The sequence below is a fragment of the Vipera berus genome, assembly GCF_964194415.1.
Source record: "Vipera berus genome assembly, chromosome: 1".
NCBI lineage: Eukaryota > Metazoa > Chordata > Lepidosauria > Squamata > Viperidae > Vipera > Vipera berus.
In genome coordinates, this window is record NC_138202.1 from 262,643,931 (window position 1) to 262,669,533 (window position 25,603).

Consider the following 25,603-nt stretch of genomic DNA (forward strand, 5'->3'; position numbering starts at 1 on the left):
GACCTTTTGCAACAACACTTGAAATTTAACTCAGATGCCTCCCAGTTCTCTTGATCATTGCTGACATCTTTCTACACCTTGACTGGAGACCACCTGTGGCAAATTAAATTGATTGGACATGATTTGGAAAGGCACAACCCCTCTCTATAGAACAGAGGTCCCCAACCTTGTGGGCACCAGGGACCGGTTCCACGGAGAGAGGTTTTTTTTACGCGGACTGGAGAATGCACGGTTTCGTGTGCTGACTGCATCTTGCGGATGGGGCTTTGCTTGTTTTGGCGGACCGGTTGCTAGCATGCCGCGGCCGGATACTGGGCACCGCTGCTATAGGCCTCACAGCTGACAATGCATACTTCGGCAGAGCAAAAGCCAAAAATAAATCAGGGTCAGGAAGTTGGGTGCAGAAGCATTGTGAACTATTCCCGCCTACCCGGGAAATGGAAATGAAATCCCTCCCTCCCTTCCTCTCCCAACTGCAATGGATTTGGGAAGGAATGAGATCGGAGAGGGGGAGATTCTGGTTCCGAGCAGTTCTATCAAAGCCCAAGCCTTTTCTCTGGTTAAGCCAGGGGGTAGGCAACCTCGGCTCTTTTATGACTCATGGACTTCAACTCCCAGAATTCCTGAGCCAGCATGGCTCCGGGCAGCTTACAATAAACAAATTACAATGAAATCAAAAAATAAAGAATAAAGAATAGCCAGCACAAAGAACCAGAGAGTCCCACCCTCATTCATCGAAGGCCTAGGCCAGGGGTAGGCAACCTTGGCTCTTTTATGACTCGTGGACTTCAACTCCCAGAATTCCCGAGCCAGCCATGCTGAAGGGAAAGAGAGAGGTTTCCGAGCTGAGCCATGCCAGCTCAGGAATTCTGGGAGTTGAAGTCCATGAGTCATAAAAAAGCCGAGGTTGCCTACCCCTGGGTTAAGCAAAGCGTGGGTTTTGATCCCGGCCTGCTTCGCAGGTCCAATCAAGGGCCGCCTCGAGGGGCCGCCCCTTTGCCTTCTCTCCATAGGCTGGCGAGCTTAGCGCGATGACAAAGGGCGGAGGCAGGGAACTGGGTTTGCCGCTGGCCGGCCGCGGGCTTTGCTTACCCCTCCCTCTTCCCGGGTCGCTGACCGAGCGGGTGGCCCGCTCCAAATACAAGCCTAGATGGCCGGGGAGCAAGGAGGGAGTTCGGGCTCGTCTCCCGCGGCCACGCCAATAGCCGGTGCCGGCGGGCCGGGAGAAGAGGACGGCGGCTACGACAGCAAGTGCGTTTTCTGCCGAATCACCCACGGGGAGGAGACGGGCACTGAGCTGCTGCCTTGCGAGGTGAGGAGAACCGGCAACCTTCCGAGGAGGTGCCACAAACCACCCCCCCCCCCGGTGCCCGGCTTGAACCTGGCGCAGGTCCCAACCCGGATCTGTCCTGGGAGTTCAAAGGACGAAAGGCTTTTGGGCATCGGCTCCCTTATGACTGATGGATGCCGTAAGGTCACCTTGCGCTAAGGAGGGGCGCTGGATGCTGCCGGCTCTCCTTGGAAGACGGAGTAACCGAATAGGACAGGGGTAGGCAACCTCGGCTCTTTTAGGACTCGTGGACTTCAACTCCCAGAATTCCTGAGTCAGCTATGCTGACTCAGGAATTCTGGGAGTTGAAGTCCACGAGTCCTAAAAGAGCCGAGGTTGCCTACCCCTGGAATAGGAGTAACCAGGTGGAGTAACCGAATAGGACATCCTCATCTCCCCTCCCGGCTTGGCTTTGCAACAGAAGCGGAAGCAAGGCAAGGGAGAGTGAGAGCCCTCCCTCCTTAGGGAACCGCGGGAACCATCCCTCTTTTTCACTAGACTAGCCCACCGGTGGAAAACTCTTCTCTTTGCCGGAGATGAGATAGTAGTTGAGTCGGTCGTCGCCTCCTGGGCTGGATACTGTGATGGGAAATGGAGCATGGTTGAGCTGGAATTCGCTTGCTGCAGTTGTTGTAGGCATCGGCAGACCGGCTGGATCGTTTTAAAGGAGACTAGGGGAGGATCAGATAGTATTGGTGGCTACTGTATGGGTGCCTGTGTAAAGTCGCGTGCTTCACATAGAGACGGACACAGAGCTGGGGTAAAGATGAGTTTATTCTGAACAGAACAAACTGGGGAAACAGGGAAGCCTGGCGTCTATTTGTACCTGCCCAGGTGGATGGCATCCAATCAGTTCAAACCTGGGCTTCCTGCCAGTGCAGGTGACAATGGGTGTAGATCCTGGCTTCCCACCAGGCTGACCATGCCTGGGGCTGTCAACAGCTTAAGTCATTAGGCTTAACCTGAGTGAGCAGTTATCGCCGGGAGCTGTCCAGCCCCTCTGCTGATCTGCACCATCAGCCTCCTGCTGTGCTGTCCTTTGTGTATGCTGGGAGGCATACACTGCACCCTGTTCGCTATTTTCCGCTATTTTCCCGATTCATAGGCAGCGTGCCTTTAAGTACTAAGTTGCTGCCTTCCAGCCCATGCATTTGGAAGCTTCCCAAATGCATCTTAATGGTTACCGTGGGATGCAAAATGAACCAGATAGGTATGTGGCGTGATCCATTTGGGATCTTTCAATGCTCTTCTGTTCTGCTTGCCTGCCTGCCTGCTCTCTTTTGTTAGATAGTGCAGCAATTGCAGGAGTAGTCATAGAAAACATACCACTTTCTGTCCTTGCTCCGGAAATAAACACACTTTTGGGCAGAGGGTATTGGAAGTGGTTTGCCATTGCCTGCTTCCCAGGGCTGAGAGAGAGTGACTGGCTCAAGGCTCCCAGCTGACTTTGTGCCTAAAGCAGAAATTAGAACTCATGACTGCCCTGTTTCTAGCCTGATGCATTCACCACTACAACAAACTGACTCTCTGGGGAGTGGATTTTGGTGGATTTTATATTTCATGACTACAGTACATATGTATATGTGCATGTGTGTGTGTGTATACACATACACATACAGATTAAGAGCATTGACTAATGCTAGGGTTTATTTATATTACAGTTTCACAGAGTATCTGGCATATGGTAGTTAATATCCTCAAAAAGGTGAAATTTAGGAGTGAAAACGTGATTCATTTGTGTTAACAAATTTCTGCCTCTGACTGTCTTGTCATCTCTTCCTGTTTTTTGACATCAGCTGACTTGCAACTTAGCAAAGTGGTGTCCTCATTCCCTTACATTTCTTAATGCAACCATCTGTCACTGATTTTGACTTGGGCCTTTTTTTTGCCAGTCTGCTGATCTAGGGTGAGTGGATATTAATAATCAAGCCTGACTTGGGAGTGCTATTCAAATATGTCATTATGCAGTTCAAAATGTAAACCTTTACTGGAGTCTTTGTGCTCCTTGAGCTTGATGATTTGCAGAAGACTCATTACCTAAGTAGGTAGCTTCATTAGTTCCTTCTTAGAAGGAGTAAATTACATCCTCACCCAAACTTGCAAGACAAGCTACTGCATATAAACAGGTAGCAAACCGCACAATCACTTGCACTGGTGCGATTACTAGTTGGATAATTCATTTAAACCAGGGGTGTCAAACTGCTGGCCCACAGGCCAGATGCATCATGCTGAAACCGCGCCCAACCCATTTTCGACAATGGAAAAAAAGTCGTGATACGTCGTGTGACGTGACGTTGCGAGTTTGACACCCCTGATTTAAACTGAGCTACAAATACTCTCTTCTACAACTAGCTTTTAGATGTTGCCAGTTGTTGTTATGCTGTTAATATACTTTAAGCTATACAATAGTTGTATCCAAATGGGGGTGCTAGTAGCTGTCAGTCTGCCTGAGAATCAATTTAAGGAAAAATTCTTCATGAATATTGCAAATGGGAAATAAGACAAAGTATGTATTTGATCGACATTTGCATTTTCTCCGGAAGAATGATATTTCCAGCAGCTCCCAATGAAGCTGTTTTTTTCATGACTTGTCAATAAGGCAATTTCATCAACATATTCTTTTTTCAAATATTCCATTAGTATGAAGATTTGGTATGCTTCCGAGATATCAGACCAGGAGCTCCTCATCATTATTTAGTGGTAACAAAGAACCACACTGGAAATTGCAAGACTCTTAAGAGTGAGCATATACCATTAGGTAAGTGGAGAATCACTTCTCTTAATATTGGCACGGAGAAAGAAGAAAATCCATGCAGTAGCTAAAAGTCAACACTAAATTGACAGTATATAATCACTCTAAAAATCTTATGATTGGTTTATAGTTCTCCACATATATGGGTGAGCCAAGGCAAGATTAGATATCAGGATCAGGAGAACTCAGAGCTAAATATGTTACCAAATAACAATTATCCCATTTTAACTGTTAAACAAGACTAACCCTCCCACCCCCATTTTGGTAGTGTTGTGTGGTGGATGTAGCCTGGATTCCCAGGAGGGAGGGGCAAAGAGGCAGCAAAGCATGGAAAGTTTGGTCAGAAGGCAAAGAGTTATTTTTTTATTTTTTATTTTATTTTAATTCCATTTATATCCCGCCCTTCTCCGAAGACTCAGGGCGGCTTACAAGCTTAGCAGTAGCCTTCATTCTATGTATATGCCTGCTTATTAGGGCTTTCACACCCACCCCCCAAGCGGCATTATTACAAAGTCAGCTTAATTGCCCCCAACAATCTGGGTCCTCATTTTACCTACCTCGGAAGGATGGAAGGCTGAGTCAACCTTGAGCCTGGTGGGATGCGAACCTGCACTAATTGCAGGCAGCTGGTGTTACTTAAGGAGGCATTAGCCCACTGCTCCACCAAGGCTCTTAAAACAGCTCTTCTCTAGTAATTCCCAGAGTACATCTATGGTGCTGCAAATAGTTGCTTAGTTTGGCAAGATTTGTGTCTGTAGGTGAGGAACAATAAAGGAATTGTTCAGAAATAACTCCTTGTGTCTTTCTTGGTTCTTGGGGCCTGACAGGTTTACTATTTAATTTTTAGGGATTGGGGAGAACCCTTTTGGAGCTGGAGACATGTTTGAACAGATGGGAGCATATGTTAGCTTCACTCATAGAATTGCTGCCATGAGGGGAATGGAAATCGCAAATTATTCATTTATTAAGAGCTAAGATGATTTCTCTAGATATTCTAAAATGATTTCTCAATTTCAATGGTATTGTTGTGAGGCCCCAAAACATCTGAGAAAATAAATATACAGCTAAGGCAAGTCCTTTGCAGAATGCTATCTTTTTACTCAATATTTTAATTAAATGAATCTTTTAAAATACACACAAAGTCAGATGAGCTAAGAAGCCTGGTCGCATAAATGGAGTCTGTTGTGAGTCACCTTATGCCCATTTCCTCTCTAGAGTAAGGCTGGGCTTGTAGATGTTAATAAATTATGATTTTGCTGAATAACATCTGGGTGCATATATGTTTTTAAAAGTATGGGGTCTTTTTTTCTTGGTACCCACATTTAACCATGCATTCCACCCTTACCCCAAGAATAAATTAAAGTTGCCCTTGCACTTTTTCAATGCTGTGTTAAAAAATACACTTTTTTCCAAACTCCAACCTGCTTTTATTCTGCTTAATTGGGTTTCAAGATATTGTTTCTTTTCATAATACATACATGTTTGCATGAATAGTTTTATTTAAACTTTTATAAATGTCTCAAGAATCCTTTAACGAAGGCTGATTTATGTGTGCTTGGGTATAAACATATATAAGCAAATTAATTTGTGACATGTTAAAAACATAAGTCTGTTATTTTGAGTGTCCTCATAATTGGGTTTATTTAAAAATAAATTCCAGGGACATTAAACAGGAGTTAGCAATATATCTGTAGCACTGAATGGCTGAACTTCAGAAATCTAATTTTCCTCCTTTTCTCTGACCATTTTTTGACAGTGGAAAGAATGATAGCAGCTGGAAAAGCTATCCTTCAGTGGAGTAAGTGCACTGACTTGGGCGATATAAGGTACATTTCCAGAAAATAAATATATTGCTATGCAATTACGTACATGGCAAGCTAAACATACATGTAATCATCATGTTACAACCATAATGGAGCCTGCCCATTAGAGTCGTAAGTTGTGATGGTTGTAAACCAGATCAGTTATCTGACCAACCTGATTTTGTGACCCTTTTTGTGGTAGTTGTTAAGTGAACATGGCGATCGTAAAGCGGCCGCCGCAGTTATTAAGTGAATCTGTTGTTTGCTATGGTGTGATTTTGCCCAAAACTGGGTGTTGGATTTCAGCAAAACCATTGTAAAATGCAATTATGTGACTCTGGCTATAAATGTGGTTGTGTTGCTGATCAAAAGAACTTTGAATCTGGTCGTAAGTAGTTCAAAGGTAAATCCATCATAATTTACTGGTCCTCAGTTGAGGACTGTAGAGCCCTACTACCTGTATGCTGCATGACTGCATTATCGGAACGATTATTGGAACTCCACTGAGTACGGACATGCCTCATGATAATCAAGTTTACAAAAGGCAAATGTTTTATATCTTCAAACACTTTCAAAAGCCTTGTTTCAGAGTTTAATTGAAAACATTTCAAAAGAAAAACGATCACTAATTGAGTATCTTGCCCCAGAAATCATGTGTACTAAGACACCAACTCCTTTATGAATTTATGTTTTAAGTGTCTACCATGGGAACTCATGAGAGGAACAACACAGTTCTGATCCCTCTTCTGTATCCAGTATGGAAACTGAGAGAGGAATCAAATAAAGGATGCTCTTTTCTGCTTTGTCAAATGCATCAGAGTGCCCTGACTGTTCTTGTTTTAAGTTGTAAACTTATCTGCACTGACTTTTGGTCAGCAAAAGCAAACACTACTTCTCCTCTGTAATTCCAAATTAAAAGAATTATTATGAGCAATTATTAGTATGAATAATATATGCAAAGTGCTATAGACTATAAAAAGTTTGGAAAGAGCTAGTTTGTTGCATGGAATAAGGTAAACCGTGTGGAAAACAAGAGTGACTTGCATGGAATTTCCTAAGTGATGCTCTCAAGTTGCTGCAAGGATTCAAATCCTTATGGTGTGCCTTGATTCTGGAGCCTTGTTTTATGCGTCTGAATTGTTGCTGCCACGTTTGTTTTTCCAGGATGGGCTTTCACTGGCCTCCCTTTTGCTCCATAGCTCACTTGCACCTTCATGTCTTGGCTCCAGCTAGTCAGCTGGGATTCTTGTCCCGGATGATATACCGAATCAATTCCTATTGGTTTATTACAGTAAGTGAGTTCACTATTAATACACTTGACTTTTATTGCTGCTGTTAGAAAAAGCTATCAAACATTTTCATGATAAATCTGCAGTTTTCCTCCCCCACATTGTTCATTAATGGATACTTGAAGATAAAAGATATTTCATTTACAGCACTCATTGGAATTGGAACTGCCATCCTTTATGAAACCATATCAGTGCTATTCCTGATTTAGGCTCCTTAGGAATATTGTAAATTTGTCCTTTTCTTGTACTTTGTGCATTATTTTGAAGGGGAAGATGTATTTGGAAGTGTGCCCCCATCTTTAAAGCAGCTGTGCCTTTCCCCAAGGTAACAAGACTACTGTCCACAGTTGCAGCCTGATCCTAGGAGAGCTGCTGACGAGCAACACATGCATTAGAAAGCACCTTTTCTTATTTCATTCCAACTACTAATAATTAGCCACTCTTAATTATAATTTCATTTGACTTAATACTTCCTATTGAATTACATCTCAAGTATCCCTTTTAGTTTATCAATGACTATGTGATAGTTGCTTGCATTTACCAGCATATTTTTAATCTCAGTGATTCAAACTTGTCCACGGATAAAGTTGCTACCTACATTTAGTCCCACCTACAACCTACATATGTTTAGGTGTTTTTCTTTTAACATGGTAACTACTTTTAACATATGTAAGAGACACATGGACTAGGTATTCTAGTTCTGTCTCACTCTCCCCAGTTTTCTCATGTTAAGTTGAAAATTGAAATAAGATTTATACAGTAAAATCTAAATTTAATGGCACACTGGGGGAGGGAATATCTGTTGAAATTTGAAATTTATGTAATTTGAATCAATTTACAAAATTTTTGAATTATGTAATTGATGTAAATTGAGTCCTTTGGAGGAAACTTTGATTTAATAGCCACTAATCTGGACAAAAAATGGTCTGTTGCATCCAAAGTCTGCAAAATTATTGAACTTGGCAGTGAAATTATCTCCTTCTTCATTATAACTGAGGCAGTGCCAGAATACACCTGACTCTGTGAAGTTAAGCCAGGATGCTCAGTAACACAGTGGCCCCCAACCTTTTGGGCACCAGTGACCAGTTCAGTGAAGAGAGGTTTTTCTGTGGACTGGAGAGGGCGTGGTCTCATTGTGCTGCCTGTTTGCGTGGCCCGGTTTCTGGCACACCGCGAACCTGTGCCCGTCCATGGACTGGGTGTTGGGATCCCTGCAATAACATACTCTTAATTTATATTTAGGGGGACGTGATGGCTCAGCGGTTAAAAACGCTGAGCTTGTCAGCTGCAAATCTGATAGCCTGGGTTTGAGACCCAAGCGCCGTGCAATGGGGTGAACTCCCGTTACTTGCCCCAGCTCCTGCCCATCTAAAGGTTCAAAAGTATGCAAATGCAAGTTGATAAATAGGTAACATTTTGGTGGGAAGGTAACAGCATTCCATGAGCACCGGCATGTCATCATGCTGGCTGTGACCACGGAACTATCTTCGGACAAAGTTGGCTCCCTCAGCTAAGAAATGGAGATGAGCACACCTCCTCCTTGGACACGACTGGGGAAACCTTTACCTTTAATTTATATTTAAATATACTATACTAGTCAAATATCTGTTACAGACCTAGCAGTAAATAAAGATATGAATTAACAATGAATGACTACAGTTTTACATAAAAATCTTAATTGGTTTGATGCAACATGCTAAAAATGTAACCCAGGTAATGCAATCTATTTAAGTGACTTAGGGTGTCTAAGGTCAAAATTTTAATTCATATAGCAAAATGCTAGATTATTTTTCTGAACTATTGGGATATTTTAGGAAATAAAAGCTTTTGGTTCATTTCAGTAGGAGTAAATCGGGCATGGGAGCTAGTTTGGTATAGTGGTTAAGGTACCAGGCTAGAAACCAGGAGACCGAGAGTTCTAGTTCCGCCTTAGGCCCAAAGCTAACTGGGTGACTTTGGACCAGTCTGTTGTGATTCAGGGTCAGCCTGTGGGTTCGGCAGTTGGGTCGGACGATTCAGAGGAGGAGGAGGAGGGGTTTGGAGAGCCTGCAGAGGACAGTTCTGAGGCTTCGCAGAGCTCTCAGCCAGGCCCCTCCCATCTGGTTACTACGCAAACCCAGCTGTGTGAGCCTGACAGCGTGGATGAAGATGACCCACAGCTGGCCCTGTTCAAGGACGCCCGACGCAGGAGGCAGTCAATCAGGAGTAAGCAGAGGAAGGCAATGGGGCACCTCGGAAGGAGGCAGAGCGAAGCCACGCCTTGAACTGTTTAAAAGGGGAATGTGTGGGAGGGCTGGTTTGCTGAAGGCAACCGTTTGAATAGCTCCTGTTTTAGTGGTTCGTATTTTGTTTTGCTCAGTTTGCTCTGTTTTGGATCTGTTTTGTGTAAATAAATTTGGCGGGCTTACTTCCAGCCTTTTGCCTTTTGTAAAGGGGTTGTCCCTGCCTTTTCTGCAGGGCCGGTAGTAGGCTGGAACAGAACACAGTCACACTCACAGTTCTAAAGAGGCAACGGGAAACCACTTCTAAAAATCCTTGTCAAGAAAACTGCAGGGACTTGTCCAGGCAGTCTCTGAAAATTTGACATGATTGAACAGAAGAAGAAAAAACAGCACACATGATAACTTAGTTCAGAAGAATTTATTTAATAACTGAAGGAAAACAAGTCTCACAAAGCAAGAGTGTGAAAACAAGATTAAGAGTTATTGCATCCAAAATAGCTCGATTGCATTAGAGAAGTTAAACTGTTCAAAATAAATAAGGTTCTCAAAGATAAACTTTAATGTGAAATAAATACCATCATAGCATATCTGCATTCCACAAAATAAATATCTACGAGGTACCAACACTGAACTTGATCAGCGTTAGCTATTTGTGTTTTTTACTGAAGAAGTCTCATTCAGAAAAATGAATAGCCCTAAAAACCTGAAGAAACGTGTTCTTTTAGCTCTGTACTTGTTTTCATCAAACAAAAGAACAACTTTCATTTGCAAAATGCTTTTGATTCAGTAGAAAATTTTCATCAGTGAATTAAAGAAAATGTGCCACTTCCCAATCTCATGAGTGCTCTTCTGCATCTTTAAGAAACTTCTCTGTATAGACAGATGACTTTCTAGAGCAGGAGTAGTCAACCTTGGCACTTTTATGACTCGTGAACTTCAACTCCCAGAATTCCTGAGCCAGCCATGCTGGCTCAGGAATTCTGGGAGTTGAAGTCCACGAGTCATAAAAGAGCCAAGGTTGCCTACCCCTGTTCTAGAGGAACACAGGAAATAACTCTAGGCCAGGCATGTCAAACTGCCGGCCCGTGGGCTGGATGCGTCATGTCGAGACTGCGCCCACCCCATTCCTGGCAATGGGGAAAAAGTCCCGATACATCACGCGATGTTGCGAGTTTGACATGCCTGCTCTAGGCGACGGAGAGAACAGTGTAATCAGCTATCTTTTTGATAGTCAGGGCAACAGAAATCCGCTTTGAGTGCTTCCAATAGCAGAACTAAATTCTAGGTTTAACCCCTTTATTCATACTATTTGAGTTCATACCATATCTCATCTACTCTAGAAACAAGTTCCTAATTTCAGTTAAGTTTTTCAAGTTCTTTCAAAGAAAGATGGTGCTGCATTAAGTCTGTAACCCGATTGCCCTTAACAAGGTTAATAAAGTAATACATGTGAATGCATTATCCAAACCAGGGTCTTGAAAAATACCAGCATTAAATGTTTTTTAAAGGCAAAATCTGCACGATCCCCAACTTTTTATGTTTTATATTTTCCAAAAGATTCAGTAATCTCATAGAGATCCCTTGACTCAGGAAAAGAGGAAACAAGCTGAAAAAGAGTTAGTGATCCCTGTCCTTAAAGTGCCCGGCTTGTATATGTATGCTGCTTCATTGACTGGGTAGGAATCTGGATTAAGCCCAGCGGGTGCTGCTTAATTATACAAATTAGTTCATTCCTGGTTGTCTCAATAGATCTTTTGCTTTGTAAATGGGTTTGGGAACAATCTTATGCTCTTCAACACGGTACTGTATAATTTCTGGAAGGTGCTAATAAGCCATGTGTGTTTCTTCTTAAACAGGCTGAGCAGCTGATGGAACGGCTGAAAGCTGAAAGCACTACAAGTTGAGGGACGCCTGCTCTAAACTCTACCATCTTTGCGACCTTTGAATACAGGTTAAAGGATTGGATATAGTTGATAGAGATGCTAGACTTTTTAAAACAACTACTGAATTTGCTGCTCTATAGTGTTTGAACTCATTAGCAAACTCTGTACGTTAAATTTCTCAGGCAAATATCTGAATGCAAGAACGTATAAGATCACAAGCACTTATCTGTTCAAATGCAAAGAACCCTTGAAACTTATGAGGTGCCACTGAAATTTAATAAATGTATCCGACGTTGACTGTTTTGTCTTAATGCAAGGTTTGTGCCTATACAATACACTACTGATCTTTTTAGTATTGTCTTGGTGCTATATTCTGTCACTCCAAGTGTACATGATTTACAGGCACAGAGTGGCCAACAAGCCATGGTCTGAAATACGACTTACATTTATACTTTCAATGTAAAACTTTAGCTGGTACATTAAACTAGAGTAAGTGAATGTGCTTGAATGTGAACAGTTTTAAATAATTTCAGTATCTTAATGCATGTATTAAGGTAGTTAGGGACCAATAGAAAATTTTAAAATCATGCAATAGTTTGGACTTAGGGTCTAGCATAAAATATCAAATTATTCAATGTGGGTCTTGGATTAAAATTTATGTTTGTCAAGGATGCAGAAATTGTAGATTCCGTAGAATCTGGCATGTAATGACTTTCACATCTTTACTTTTTAAACTATACAGGCAGGTAATTCACATAATTTGTTACAGCAAAATGATTTCAAGCAAGCACTGACATTGTGTGTTTAGCATGTAGTAGACTAGTATTCAGGGAATGCCAAATATAATCCTTGTTATGTTTTTTATGGATTTAAAACCTATTTTTTATTTATTTAAAATGTAGCATGCATTTATTTTAACATGACTCTTAACTGCTTGTAAAACTTATTGACAAGATTCATTCAATTTATTGTTAAAGGTGATGGATAAACATGTTCAATCATGTTCAAATGTTAATGTGCTAAAATATAGAGACTGCTCTGATAATTTATGTGATAGAACTGTGAAACATATAACTTAATATGTTACAAAAATGAAACCTTTAATAAAATTGTTACCCATAGACCTCTTATTTTTGGATACAACTGAATTTCAAAATATTGATTACATGTGTTACTAGATTTCTTCAAAAAATCATAATCCAGGGTCATAGTCATATTTATAATCCACATACTAGTATACTACTAAAGCAAAGACTTTTCCTCAGCATGTACGTTTGAAGCTACCAGCTCTTAAATACGAAATTTGTAATGTAGTGGAAAACATTATTACTAATTTCAAGCAAGTCTTAATCACCCTCTTACTCATATCTGTGGACCTAATTTTTTTCATTAGCATTTGCAATTTGAACATCTCACGAAATGTATTGTGTTGTGTTCAACCATATATGTTCACTAAATTCCTTTAATAAGTACACATTTCTTGTTGCATAATGACCAAGTGTTTTAAAACTTATTTTCAGTTTGTGTCAATTAATTCCCTAGGTTCTAAGCCAGATAGTCATTTTGATGTTTGAAGAGCTTTAAGACATTTCTATATTAATCATGAATTAGCTGGATAATCTTTATCTTATTCAAACAAAGTAATAACTACATTATCATCTTTTCCTTGCCAAAGCATTTCACCTTCAAAGTCAACCAGGCCATGCTTCCTTGCTCTTAAGAGGACACCTACTAGTTTATTGGATATAGTCACATACCTATTAAAGAGTTGTTTAAATGTTATTCTCACTTGCCCATCCTGTTCCCTCTTTCCAGTGTTACGTATAATTAAGCATAGTTCTTCCACTTCTTTGCCTATATGTGTGTGTGCATCTTTTCCTCTCTGCTCAGTTTTGGAGCCTTCAGGGGGTCTCCCATAAGTAGGATCCCCTCTCTCAGTGCGTAAGGTTACTAGGTTGCCATTGCTAAACGGGTTTTGTTGCTGATAAGCCACATGATCCTTGGACCAACTCTGCCAGTTTTTTGCAAGTTCTCCAACAATGCCGTGACAACTTCTTGCTGCTTCGGTATTTTGTGTTTTGCTTTCTTCCATGTCGTAAACAGCTGTAATGGCATATAAAAAAGGAGAATTCTGGATTTGAAAGGCAAAGGCAAAAAAAATAGTTACAATAGAAAGTACCAAAACTAATTTGCGTGATATTCTGTGAAAATAAAAAGTTAATCTTTCAGAAGCCCTAACACTTTTTACTACTGTTAAATCTAAGGAATCACTATTAATTTTTGATTACAAAGAACAGAATTTGTGCCAGATTGTATACAATGACTCAACAGTACAATTTCTTTCATAACTGTTATGTTTTATGAAGTGAAAAACAACTAGCCAACTTGTATACAGTTGTTAGATTGGACAATTTATATTAAAAAAGTTAAATCCTGCTTGATTTCCTTCACCAATCAAGACAAGAGAGAGACAAAGGCATCCAGTGGTTGAAGTTAGACTTTAACCTGCAATTTTCCACACCTTGTTCAACATCTTAATCACCATATGTCCACCTAGTGATGTTTGCCTGCAGTACAGAAATGGGTTGTAACTGTCTCTAAGGATGTTTTTTGCCCTTCCAATCTAAGATGGGTTTTTTTGGGGGGGGAGGTGTTTCCCATCCACATCCACCACTCCTTAGGTTTCTGAGATTGACTAATGCTGGCAACATGCTGCTGGACTCTTGTGGTGACCGATGAGCCATAATACTTTTTAAAGATTTAAAACAGCATCTAGCTTCATAATCCTTGTGATTCCATCTCTAGCCTTTCCAATTTATTTATTTATTCAATTTGTCTAGCCATCCAACTCAATCAAGTGACTCTGGGTGGCTTACCATTTTAAAATTATAAAAAACAAAGAGTAAATACATTTTTTAAAAAATAACTTTTTCATAATTTCAGGCACAGCTTTAACCCAAAGAAGTATAAATCAGCTGAACTCTAAATGGTAAAATCAGTTGTAAAATTTATATTTATTTCCGCCTAAAACACATACATACACCGCCCGGTCTTGAGCAAGGCGATACAGACATAATTAAAGATCAGAATGAAGTTTGTGTTTCTTTATACTTACTTCTCCCGCTGCGGAATTTCTCTGCAAGAAAGGAGTCAAATCCTCGCCTTTGAAGCACCGCAATGTTTTGGCCTTTAGCGGCTTTCAAGCTACAAACATCCTGCCTGGACTGAAAATAGTTGACCAATCAGAGAAGAGCCAGCCCATTATTCCTTGCTACGGGGGGGGGCGGCGCTCCCATCTCACTGCCGATCGCCTTCTTAAGGTGGAGCGAGGGTTCAACATTTTAATTGTGTTACGATCCTGTTTCCGGTTACTTGTCATTCAAAAGAAATCTTTGGTTGTGTTTTTTTTTGGTGAATGCTCTGCTCTGGTGCTGACCGCCAGCACTTCTACGCGCCCAGATCCGCGGCTAACCTGATCTCGTTTACGGTGAACCGATATCCCAAGGTTTACAAATTTCAACCGAGCTGGAAGGAGGGAGCAAACCGAGTTCTGCTCCTCAGCAAGCTGCAGCTCTCTCTCTCTCTCGTTAACAGTAAATATTGCAGATCAGAACCCGCAAAGAACCACGCTGGCTCAACTTTCCCTTACCCGTGCTTCTCTCTTTTACTCATCCTAGTGTAGCCGAGCCTATTGGGGGAAAAAAAAACGGTTACCATTTTTTTTTAATCCCATTTATATCCCGCCCTTCTCCGAAGACTCAGGGCGGCTTACAATCTAAGCACAAACCAATGTGCTTAGCAATAGCCTTCATTCTATGTATATGCCTGCTTATTAGGGCTTTCGCCCCCCCCCCAAGCGGCATTATTACAAAGTCAGCTTAATTGCCCCCAACAATCTGGGTCCTCATTTATTCGTCCAGCACGTTTGCATGGCAGTACGGTCCCTATGGCTGTAAATCGCAAGGCAGCAGGATCCCGTGCGGATGTAGTAGTTATCCTCCCCGTCACTGGCTTTGCTCAGATAGAAGCCACCTCCTTCCCCATCATTCAGATCGGTAAAAAATAAAAATAAAAAAAATCCTGCACTTCTCCCCCAAATCCGGGCGCTTCGATCCGGCTTTCCTCCTTTTCCCCGTCTTGACCCCGCCTCTCCTGCTCCACGCGCGCGCGTACGGCTCTAGAGCGCGAGCCGGGGTTATGGCGTTGTCGACAGCGGGTTATAGGCAGTACTTGCTGCTACTAGCGCAGCAGAACGTAGAATTCCGGTTGCCGGTGAGTCCGAGGTGCGGAGCGCGCGGCCTTTTTTTTTTGCCACTTGGAAGTTTCCGGGGACTGAGCGCGCGCGCGCGGCCCGCGTCGGCGGATCTGTAGCAACCGTGCCTTGGTTTCTTTGCTTATCCCGGCGCTGCAGAAGGGACTCGGAAGTCCCGCAACCTCTTGAGTTTTTGCAGACGAATACAATGGGTCTTGGTAGGCCTTTGCTCATCCTACGCTGGCGTGATGACGCTCCAGGCAGCGGGTTTCAGACCAGGGTTAGGGTTAGGGTTAGGGTTATGCCTTGGAGCATTTTCCCAAGCGGCGAAACAAACAAACGAACGAAAAAACAACAACACGAAACTTCAAAGAAGAACGACGTGTAAGGAGTTGGGTGGAAGAGAGATTGTTATGAGAACTTTTGATTTGTTCAAGTTACAGTTGTGTAGCACGTGGCATTTTAGCATAGCTTCAGAATATTAAGTGGGGTTTTTATTAATATTCTTACGTGCTATCAAGTTGTTCGACAATTAGCAGACGTCAAGATCTGTAGGTGGGATGTCTGTTGCAGTAACATATCAATACGGAAGTTGATTGCAGTACACTTTGTAACCGGAGGGAAAGGGTTGGATAGAATTTCAGGAACCTCAAAATCTTGGACATAGTCTTTATACACAGCTTCTTTATGCAGATTTCTATTGAAGATTCAATATGAACGTCAACAAGAGTACAAGAACATTTCTTGACACCCATCTGATTCACTTTTCTAGTTGATGTTGAGGCTGATCCACACTTGAGAACCAGTTTCTTGTAGTTGTTAAAGAGATCAGACTGGAGACCAGGCGTTCTACTCCTGCCTTAGGCACAGAATCAAGAGTATACTCCCAGCTCTTAAGAAAGGGGCAATGGTAAACCACCCATGAAAAACCTTGCCAAGAAAACTGCTGGTACTTGTCTGTGCAAATCTGCGAATTTGCCTCTGCGGGTTGGGCCAACTGCCATATTGGGAGGTGGGAATGGATGAGGAAGTGTAAACGCTACCTGTTGGGAAAACAACTTGCCCACATTTTCTCACATTGCGTTAACTGTATCTTTCTCCTCCACACTGCATGGAGAACATTTGACTCCACTTGCTGCACTTTGTTCTCATTCACTCAAATGCTTCTTTTCCAGTTGGACAGCCCTGCCCCCTATAGCCTCGCCTTCTCTTCTTTTTCCTGCCAAGGCACCTCTACAAACCCGACTTGTTGGGTTTGTTCTTTTCAATTCTCAAAAGTCATGCTCCCAGCAAGGAAAGCCGTTGGCTATTTTGCTTCTCTGTGTTTATACTTACCTGGGGTAAGATGTAAATATTTTAAGGGGCCTTCTTTATTCCCATCCTTCCAATGCAGGGAAGTAATATTTGGCTGTACCTACACTGGAAGGGGTGGGAGGAGAAAGCTATTGCAGCAACTAGCATTCTGGGTTTTTCAGTACGACTTATAGAGTGAATACCTACTCAGCCTTTGGATTATTCACCCCGGATTGTTATCATTTTGTGCCTTTGAGTCAGTGTTTGACTCCTGGTGACTACCTGCAATTTTCTTGCAAGATTTCAGAAGTGGCTTCCCATTTCCACCTTCCTAGGGCAGTGAGAAAGTGACTGTCCCAAAGGCACTTAGGTGGTTTTGTGCCTAAGATGGGACTAGAACTCACGATCTCCTGGTTTCTAATGTGATGCCTTCGTTGGTATACCAAACTGGCTCTACTGAAGTCATATTTAAAGACGTCAGCCATAAGTTGTATTTTTTTAAAGGATAAAGAATACTGTAATAATGCAATAACAGTGTTAGATATTTATTTTAGGATATTTATTAAAATGTTGTTTCCAAAATGATTTACCCTATCTTACTTTTCTTCTAGGAAATAAAGTCTCTGCTCTCCCTCTGTGATGGAAGATTCAGCAGTTCACAAGAACTGAGATTAAAGGTAGGAATTAGATTCAGGATGAAGTGTGTTTTTCCATGAGCTTGTTTCGTGAAGTGAATATTTTTGCAGCCAAGCTTTCATTTTAATCATGATACAAAACCTTATAGTATATTGTTCCTAGAATAATAAGGATTATTATTCTAATTACATTGATGCCATTTTTTCACTTGCACGGAACCATTTGAAAAGTATAATGTGGGAAAGAAAAGTATTTCCTGTGAAAAATGTTGACAGTTCGGTGCCATGAAAATGCAGGCTATGTTCCCAAAGATGTATGTATGTATATTGGGCCCTTTTGGGAATCTGAGATTTTTCTGGCCACATGTCTAAACTTTGAGAATTGATACTGTATCCTTATGTTGGGTGACAAAATATCTGCTATCTGTGGCAGCTGGCCCTGTCTTTGCAACCCATGGGTAATCACGGAAGGATCAGAAGGATCCCCTTCTCTTGAGACTTCCTTTGAGGAGCAGATAGGCCAGAGGTAGGCAACCTTGGCTCTTTTATGACTCGTGGACTTCAACTCCCAGAATTCCTGAGCCAGCTCAGGAATTTTGGGAGTTGAAGTCCACGAGTCATAAAAGAGCCAGGGTTGCTTACCCCTGAGATAGGCCAAGAAAGGCAGCTACAGACAGCGGCATTGGCTTGCCAGTGAACCCTCCTTTTAAGCAGAAGCTAGAACAATCTGGGAGCCCCTAATTCCAGAATTCTGTGGTGGCTGAGCACAATATATGGATAAGTTCATTCCCTGGAATGAAAATGAGCCATTTGCTTCCTTGTTTTGGCATTTATGTGACCATACAGATAGCCTTTGACTTAACCACCATGGTTGACCCCAAAATTTCCATTGCTAAGTGAGGCGTTTGTTAAGTAACTTGCAGTTCATTTTATGACCTTTTTGCCACAGTGGTTAAACGAATCATTGCAGTTAAGTAAAGTAAGTAAATCATCTGGTTATTAAGTGAATCTGGTTTCCCCCATTGACGGTGCTTTTCGGCTGGGAAGGTTACAAAATGGCTGTCACATGACCCCAGGACAGTGCAAATGTCATAAATACATGCCAATTGCCCAAGTGCCTGAATTTTGATTGTGTGACCATGGGAATGTTACAGTGGTTATATATGTGAAAAATGGTCATAAGTCACTTTTCAGTGCTGTTGTAGTCGCTTCGAACTATCACTAAACAAGGGTTTGTAAGTTGAGAACTACCTGTACTCCTGCAAAATATCTTGTCCCTCTGTGCCTGTTATTGGAGCGATCAGAGATAAAAAAAGTGGGCCTCTTTTTCTTCCCAGTTTTGTGTGTGTGTGTGTGTGTGTGTGTGTGTGTGTGTGTGTATCTGCAGGTGCCAACAGTTTCAAATGTCCAAATTTTGGGTCACTAAAATATTTCATGAATCAGCTTCCTGTTGGCTAAAATGAGCAAACAAAGCAAGCAAGAAAAAAAAACATTGTTTCCAATATGCACTGGAAATATATTTTGCTATATTTCATCTTCATTTCATCACATTTTTCAACATGTCTCCAACTCCTCCCTCCTCCTCCATTTCCTCTAATTGGTATCTTGGCAACTGCTGTCAGTATATCTTGCTGGAGATTTAAATAGCATTTCCCAACAAAGCTTTGTACATAATCTGCTCTTCTTTGGTAATCAGTTGGTTTCTCCCTAAGGAATGCTAAAGTTCTACTCCAGGGTTTTGCTGTCCTTAGTAGTATCAGCTAAGGCCTGATTGAGTTACTGATTGAAAGAAGAGCACCAAATTGGTATTGTGAACAGCAGGATTGAAAATCTCCAGTGGCAGAGGTCATAAACGGTGCAATCCATGCCCTTTTTCACAAATGGAAGGTACAGTTGAACATGTAGCATCATCTGCTTTATCTTTTTCTCTTCTCACGTTCAATTGCTTCTGCCCCTTCTGGATCTGTGGGAGACAACGTGCAAAACATGAAAACATAGGAGGGGGAGTTAGATAGGTGTCCTAAGTGTAATCATTAGGAGGAGAGAGGGATAAGATACTTAGGCTTGCACATAGTTGCAAATTTTGGTTATGAAATTTATGAAGTTCAGTATGCTGCTTGATTCTAAGAACAGCCAATGCCACACAGCCAACAAAATGTAAAGGTGTAAAATTTGAAGTGTCCCATAGGGCAGGAGTCCCCAAGCCCCAGTCTGTGGACTAGTACTGGGCTGCGGCATGCCAGCAACCGGTCTGCACAAACAAGCAAAGCCCCATCCGCGAGATGCAAGCAGCACACAAAATCACGCCCCTCCGGTCTACGGAAAAACCTCTCTCCACGGAACCAGTCCCTGGTGCCCAAAAGGTTGGGGATCTCTGCTGTAGGGTTTATCATCATACATTCATAATGGGAGCAGAGAGAAGTTTAATTCTTCAATCTCAGGAAGTATAGGAATAATTTTTGTTGATGTTTGTTGACTATTGGTATAACTGAGCGGGCTTTAAAAATAAAAGCGGCGATGTTATTTGCAGCTGAATAGCTTTGTTGGTGCATACTGAAAATCAGCATTAAAAGTCTGATCAGCGGCTCCTGTGCTCAAAAGAGGGAAGATAAAAGATAACCACAGATTTTCATGCTGTGCTTTAGATGTGAAAATGGGAAAAATATTGCAGAATGGATTATCTAGTTTTAAATAACCTGTCTCATATAAACTCTGCCTGGCTCATCCAAGGACACAAAAAATTCCTGCTGAAAATCCCAGATACCATAGTTCAGGGGTAGGCAACCTGGCTCTTTTATGACTCGTGGACTTCAACCCCCAGAATTCCTGAGCCAGCATGGCTCAGCTTGGAAACCTCTCCCTTTCCCCTCAGCATGGCTGTCTCAGGAATTCTGGGAGTTGAAGTCCATGAGTCATAAAAGAGCCGAGGTTGTCTACCCCTGCCATAGTTTATCCCCATCTCCCTCTTCTCCCCTCCTCCCTTCGCTCTGGATAGCTTCCATTCTTCTGGCCCTCTAGAAGCTCATTAAAACTTGATTGTTTCAGAAAGCTTTTGGGACTTGAATACCTGGTCAGAAAGGATGTTATACCCAGATGTTATAAGATAGACAAGAAGCGCAGTATTGTTATAATACATGAAATATGAAAATATTGGGATGGTGTACCTAAATGGAAAAAAATGGATGGCAGGGACCTAACAGAGGCAGAAGAGATTAAGAAGAGGTGGCAAAATTACACAGACGAACTATACAAGAATGAGCTTAACGTCCCTGATAATCACAATGAGGTGGTCACTGACCTCGAGCCAGACATCCTAGAATGTGAAGTGAAGTAGGCCTTAGAAAAGCTGAGCAACAACAAAGCTAGTGGAGGTGACAGTATTCCAGCTGAGCTATTCAAAATCTTAAAAGACGATGCAGTAAAAGTGCTACACTCAATTTGCCAGCAAATTTGGAAAACTCAACAGTGGCTATAGGATTGGAAAAGATCAGTTTACATTCCAATTCCAAAGAAAGACAGTGCCAAAGAATGTTCAAACTATCGCACCATTGCACTCATTTCACATGCTAGTAAAGTTATGCTTAAAATCCTACAAGCTAGACTCCAGCAGTATGTGGATCGAGAACTACCAGAAGTACAGGCAGGGTTTCGAAGAGGCAGAGGAACTAGAGATCAAGTTGCCAACATACGCTGGATCATGGAGAAAGCTAGGGAGTTCCAGAAAAACATCTGCTTCATTGACTATGCTAAAGCCTTTGATTGTGTGGATCATAACAAACTGTGGCAAGTTCTTAAAGAGATGGGTGTACCAGACCATCTTATTTGTCTCTTGAGAAACCTATATGTGGGTCAAGAAGCAACAGTGAGAACTGGACACGGAACCACTGATTGGTTCAAAATTGGGAAAGGAGTCCGGCAAGGCTGTATACTGTCACCCTTCCTGTTTAACTTATATGCAGAGCACATCATGAGAAAGGCAGGGCTAGATGAATCAAAAGTTGGAATTAAGATTGCCGGGAGAAATATCAACAACCTAAGATATGCAGATGATACCACTCTAATGGCAGAAAGTGAAGAAGAACTAAAGAGTCTCTTGTTGCGGGTAAAGAAGGAGAGTGCAAAAGTTGGGTTGAAACTTAACATTAAGAAAACCAAGATCATGGCATCCGGCCCTCTCAATTCCTGGCAAATAGATGGGGAAGAAATGGAGGTAGTGACAGATTTTATTTTCCTGGGCTCCAAGTTCACCACAGATGGGGACTGTAGCCAAGAAATTAAAAGACGCTTGCTCCTCGGGAGGAAAGCCATGGCAAATCTATACAGCACACTAAAAAGCAGAGATATCACCCTGTCAACAAAAGTGCGTATAGTCAAGGCTATGGTCTTCCCAGTTGCAATGTATGGCAGTGAAAGTTGGACCATAAAAAAGGCTGAGTGCTAAAGAATTGAGGCCTTTGAACTGTGGTGCTGGAGAAGACTCCTGTGAGTCCCTTGGACTGCAAGGCGATCAAACTGGTCAGTCCTAGAGGAGATCAATCCTGACTGCTCTTTAGAAGGCCAGATCTTGAAGCTAAAACTCAAATAGTTTGGCCACCTAATGAGAAGGACTTACTGGAGAAGAGCCTAATGCTGGGAAAAATTGAGGGCAATAGAAGAAAGGGACGACAGAATGAGGTGGCTGGATGGAGTCACTGAAGCAGTAGGCATGAGCTTAAATGGACTCCAGAAGATGGTAAAGGACAGGAAGGCCTGGAGGAACATTGTCCATGGGGTCGGGATGGGTCGGACATGACTTCGCAGCTAACAACAACAAATAATTGAGATAATCATGACTGATAAGCATGGATTGAATAAAGGGAAATTAAGTTTAAACAAAAATCACGAAAATAGGATGCATGGTGAACTAATGAGGTGATGGTTATAAAAATAATATAAACTGATAAAAATGTGTTATACATGTTATCACTATTTGTGTAAATATAAAAAAATGTCTATTTATATAATGAAAATATTAAGAATTATATTTTGTTTAAGGTTGAAGAAGAATACAAATGGGAGAAGGGAAGATCAAAGAAATATATTATTAATTAATATACTAATTATTGATTTATCAAATTTAATCATTATTGACTGTTAATTATTATTGCCTTTTTTCTTTCTTTTTTCTTTTTCAAATATATAAACTAAGACAACACGCTGTACACCAGGCACTAGAGATTGTTATTGTTAGAACACCAATAAAATATTAAAAACAAAACAAAACTTGATTGTTTCAGAAAGCTTTTGGGACCTGAATACTCTAGAGTGCCTGCTGTCAGGATTGTTATATTAATTATAATGTTTGCCTACTGTAATTATATGTTGTACTTCTATTATTGTTGCACTGGCTATGGCTGCTCCTTTGGAATACCACCTATTGTAGTTTTGATGGAAACATTTTATAAGCACTCCATAAATACATAGGAAAGAAAAGAAAGGAACAGAAAGAAAAGAAGGTTTCAGCTGCCTAAATAATGATGCTGTTGATTGCAGTGTTGTTCTTTGTAATAACTGTTACATTTTTCCTGACTTCAGAGCCCGTTTTGGATTCTTGACTTGCCTTCTGAAGAGATAGCTAGAAGACTAATGAAACGAACAGTATGTGCAAAGTAAGTTATGTTACAAAAAAATAACAATAAGAGAGGGAGAGTTTCCCTGCTTTTCTTTTGCATTAAGGTTCCCTTTAAGCTTTCTCATCCTTTTTCTCCAGCGTAGGTGGAAATCTCCCCTCCCTCTCTTCCCTCTTTCGCTGCCAGTGTTGGGAGAAGTTTGACTAGCTTTTGAATTGCAGTGTCCTACCTTAGTTTTCATCTCTAGGATGCGCTTACAGCTCTGTCAAAAAGAGGCAAAATACCTATTTCTGTTTCTATGCATGAGACTTAGTGATTTCAGGTTTGATTTCTGATGGTGTGATGCAAAGGATCTTTGTTTTGCGTGCTTTATTTGTGTTCCTTTGTACAAATACCACTAAACGACTTGGAAGTTGTACAGAAGCAGCGTTGGAAATTTTATTCATCTCTGCTGCAAAGCCACTGAAAGTAAATATATAATCCTTATTTTGTAGACTTTAGAACAGGGGTGTCAAACTGCCGTCCTGCGGTTTCATCATACCGAAGCCGCGCCCACCCCATTGCCGGCAATGCAAAAAGAGTCGCAATGACTTTGGTCATCTTTTAGATTGTTAGTTGATCTGAACTTTAATTTTATCTTGCCCATCTTATCACAGTTTTAAGCAGCGAATGTCTATATGTATTGTATATTTGTGTATGGATCTGTATATATATTTTCCTGTAATAATAATTCACTGCTCTTGTATTATTACATAGTGGAGGAGGAGTGACAGAACCTGAAAGCAGAGTCAAAAGACGAATCAGCCTAGCCCTAGAGTATCCAAGTAGTTATAAATGGACTGAGTCCAGCTTCTCCTGAATTCAGTTGATCCTTAATCAGCATCAAAATAGTCCTGTTAGTTAAGTAGAGGCATAACTAGTAATAAATAAGTTTAATTGGAACATCACATATGGTCCTGGTCTTTTGTTCCTGACACATAGTTTTATAAACATTCTATAGGCCTTTGGCTATGATGAAATATTATCTATATGTCTTTGAAAGTAGAGAGAATGGAGATTTTTAATCAAAGTAGAATAAAACATGTTCCTGAAAGTCTGTTTATTTGCTTTCAGATCAATATTTGAGCTCTGGGGTCATGGGAAATCTGTAGAAGAACTGCATTCTTCACTGAAGAATTATCCAGTAGAGAAAATGGTTGGTATAAGAAAGCATTCTAAACTTTTTCATTTAGTACATGTATTATGCAGCATATACACTATGCCATAATTAAAACTCTTGCTTTGTTTTAGGCCCCATATTTACAGTCCAATTTCACCTACAAAATAATAGTCCATGCTTTCAACAAAACGGTAACACAAGCAGAGAAGATTCAAAGAATAGATGTAAGTAATAGTTAAGTTCTTTGATTGCTTAAACGTCTGTTCTTTCATAATATTGCAGAAGGAAACATAACACAAGTGCATACATTGCCACATTGATCATATATAGCTTTGGAGAATTAACGTTCTTTTGTTGTTGTAGACATAAATCACAATTGCCTCTGTCCTTTCTTTTAATACCTGATGCATAGCCAGGTTGTCTTTGTTCATTCATTCAATAGTGTCACATTGCAAAGCCTTCATATGCTCAAGAATTCCTCCAAGTGTATTCCGAGGGCTGTAACCAAGCCTCAGACTAAGCTTTACAAAGCCTTCACATTATATTCACATTTCTCTCTTGTGAATTAACTATGAAAGGCATATGTGCCTGTACCTAGAATTTAAGAAATTAATAATTAAAGAATTATGGGCTTTTGTCTAATATTTATTTAGCTTTATTGGGTTTTATTTATTTTATATGCTTGTTTAGATTCTTTTTCTGTTGTGTTGTACGCTGCATTTGGGAGACAGGTGGTTATGTAGTATAAACATTCTAAATAAATACCTACATAAGCTGTAGCCTAGACTCCTCTACATCACTGCTGATCTGTTGGTTTCCTATTAAAACTTAATTAGCTTTAAAGTCTACCTAGCCCGGGACTCACAATTCTTCAAATAGAGTCATTCTTCTACTCACTGCTTTTCAAGTCAATGAGGAGAGCATTGTTTGCTCTGTGCCTTGTCTTTTTTCAGACTATGTTACATTATATCCTAAGGCACGTCAGAAATGAATGACCCATGGCTCTGAGGCAGTTGCTTAGCACTCCATTTGTGCGGTCCAGTACTCTGTGGTTGTCTTGCTAACATTTGGTGAGAATATGACCGAATTTCTGTGACAAGATTTTACATGTTTTTTTTTTCTTTAAGGATAGGCACGACACTTCTGATGGTCCAAAATTACTATTTGTGGGGAGGGGGGATTTGAAGGATTTGTTTCTTCAAAGTTTCCTGCTTCCATTAACACTCTAAAAGATAATATAAAACAAAACAGGGCTAAATAATTTAACCTCTGCATTCCAGGGAGATCACTAGATATCCTCTTACAACTTTTAGGAAGCTTGCCTCCCACTTTGTAGACCTAAACAAATAATCTCCTTATAAAGCCTCTCAACATTCT

The 25,603-nt window shown here is 41.1% G+C and overlaps 2 protein-coding genes across 4 annotated transcripts in view; both read left to right on the forward strand.

Moving 5' to 3' along the window:
• The first annotated feature begins 1,065 nt into the window (after positions 1 to 1,065).
• Positions 1,066 to 13,385, forward strand: HINT3 (histidine triad nucleotide binding protein 3). Its single transcript, XM_081333730.1, has 5 exons — positions 1,066 to 1,312; positions 3,971 to 4,088; positions 5,839 to 5,908; positions 7,049 to 7,175; positions 11,252 to 13,385. Exons 1-5 carry the CDS (start codon positions 1,151 to 1,153, stop codon positions 11,297 to 11,299), a joined length of 525 nt encoding a protein of 174 aa, XP_081189856.1. The 5' UTR covers positions 1,066 to 1,150; the 3' UTR covers positions 11,300 to 13,385.
• A 2,074-nt stretch (positions 13,386 to 15,459) lies between these two features.
• Positions 15,460 to 25,603, forward strand: part of TRMT11 (tRNA methyltransferase 11 homolog) — a 28,623-nt gene continuing 18,479 nt past the window's right edge. For 2 of the 3 annotated variants that reach the window (XM_081324461.1, XM_081324462.1), the window contains exons 1-5: positions 15,460 to 15,550; positions 17,435 to 17,500; positions 23,033 to 23,106; positions 24,181 to 24,262; positions 24,358 to 24,450. In XM_081324461.1, coding sequence (XP_081180587.1) covers positions 15,476 to 15,550; positions 17,435 to 17,500; positions 23,033 to 23,106; positions 24,181 to 24,262; positions 24,358 to 24,450 — 390 coding nt within the window. In that variant the 5' untranslated portion in view covers positions 15,460 to 15,475. Of the gene's footprint in view, positions 15,551 to 15,601; positions 15,749 to 17,434; positions 17,501 to 23,032; positions 23,107 to 24,180; positions 24,263 to 24,357; positions 24,451 to 25,603 lie in introns of those variants that run through there. The other variant, XM_081324463.1, reaches the window with a different exon arrangement.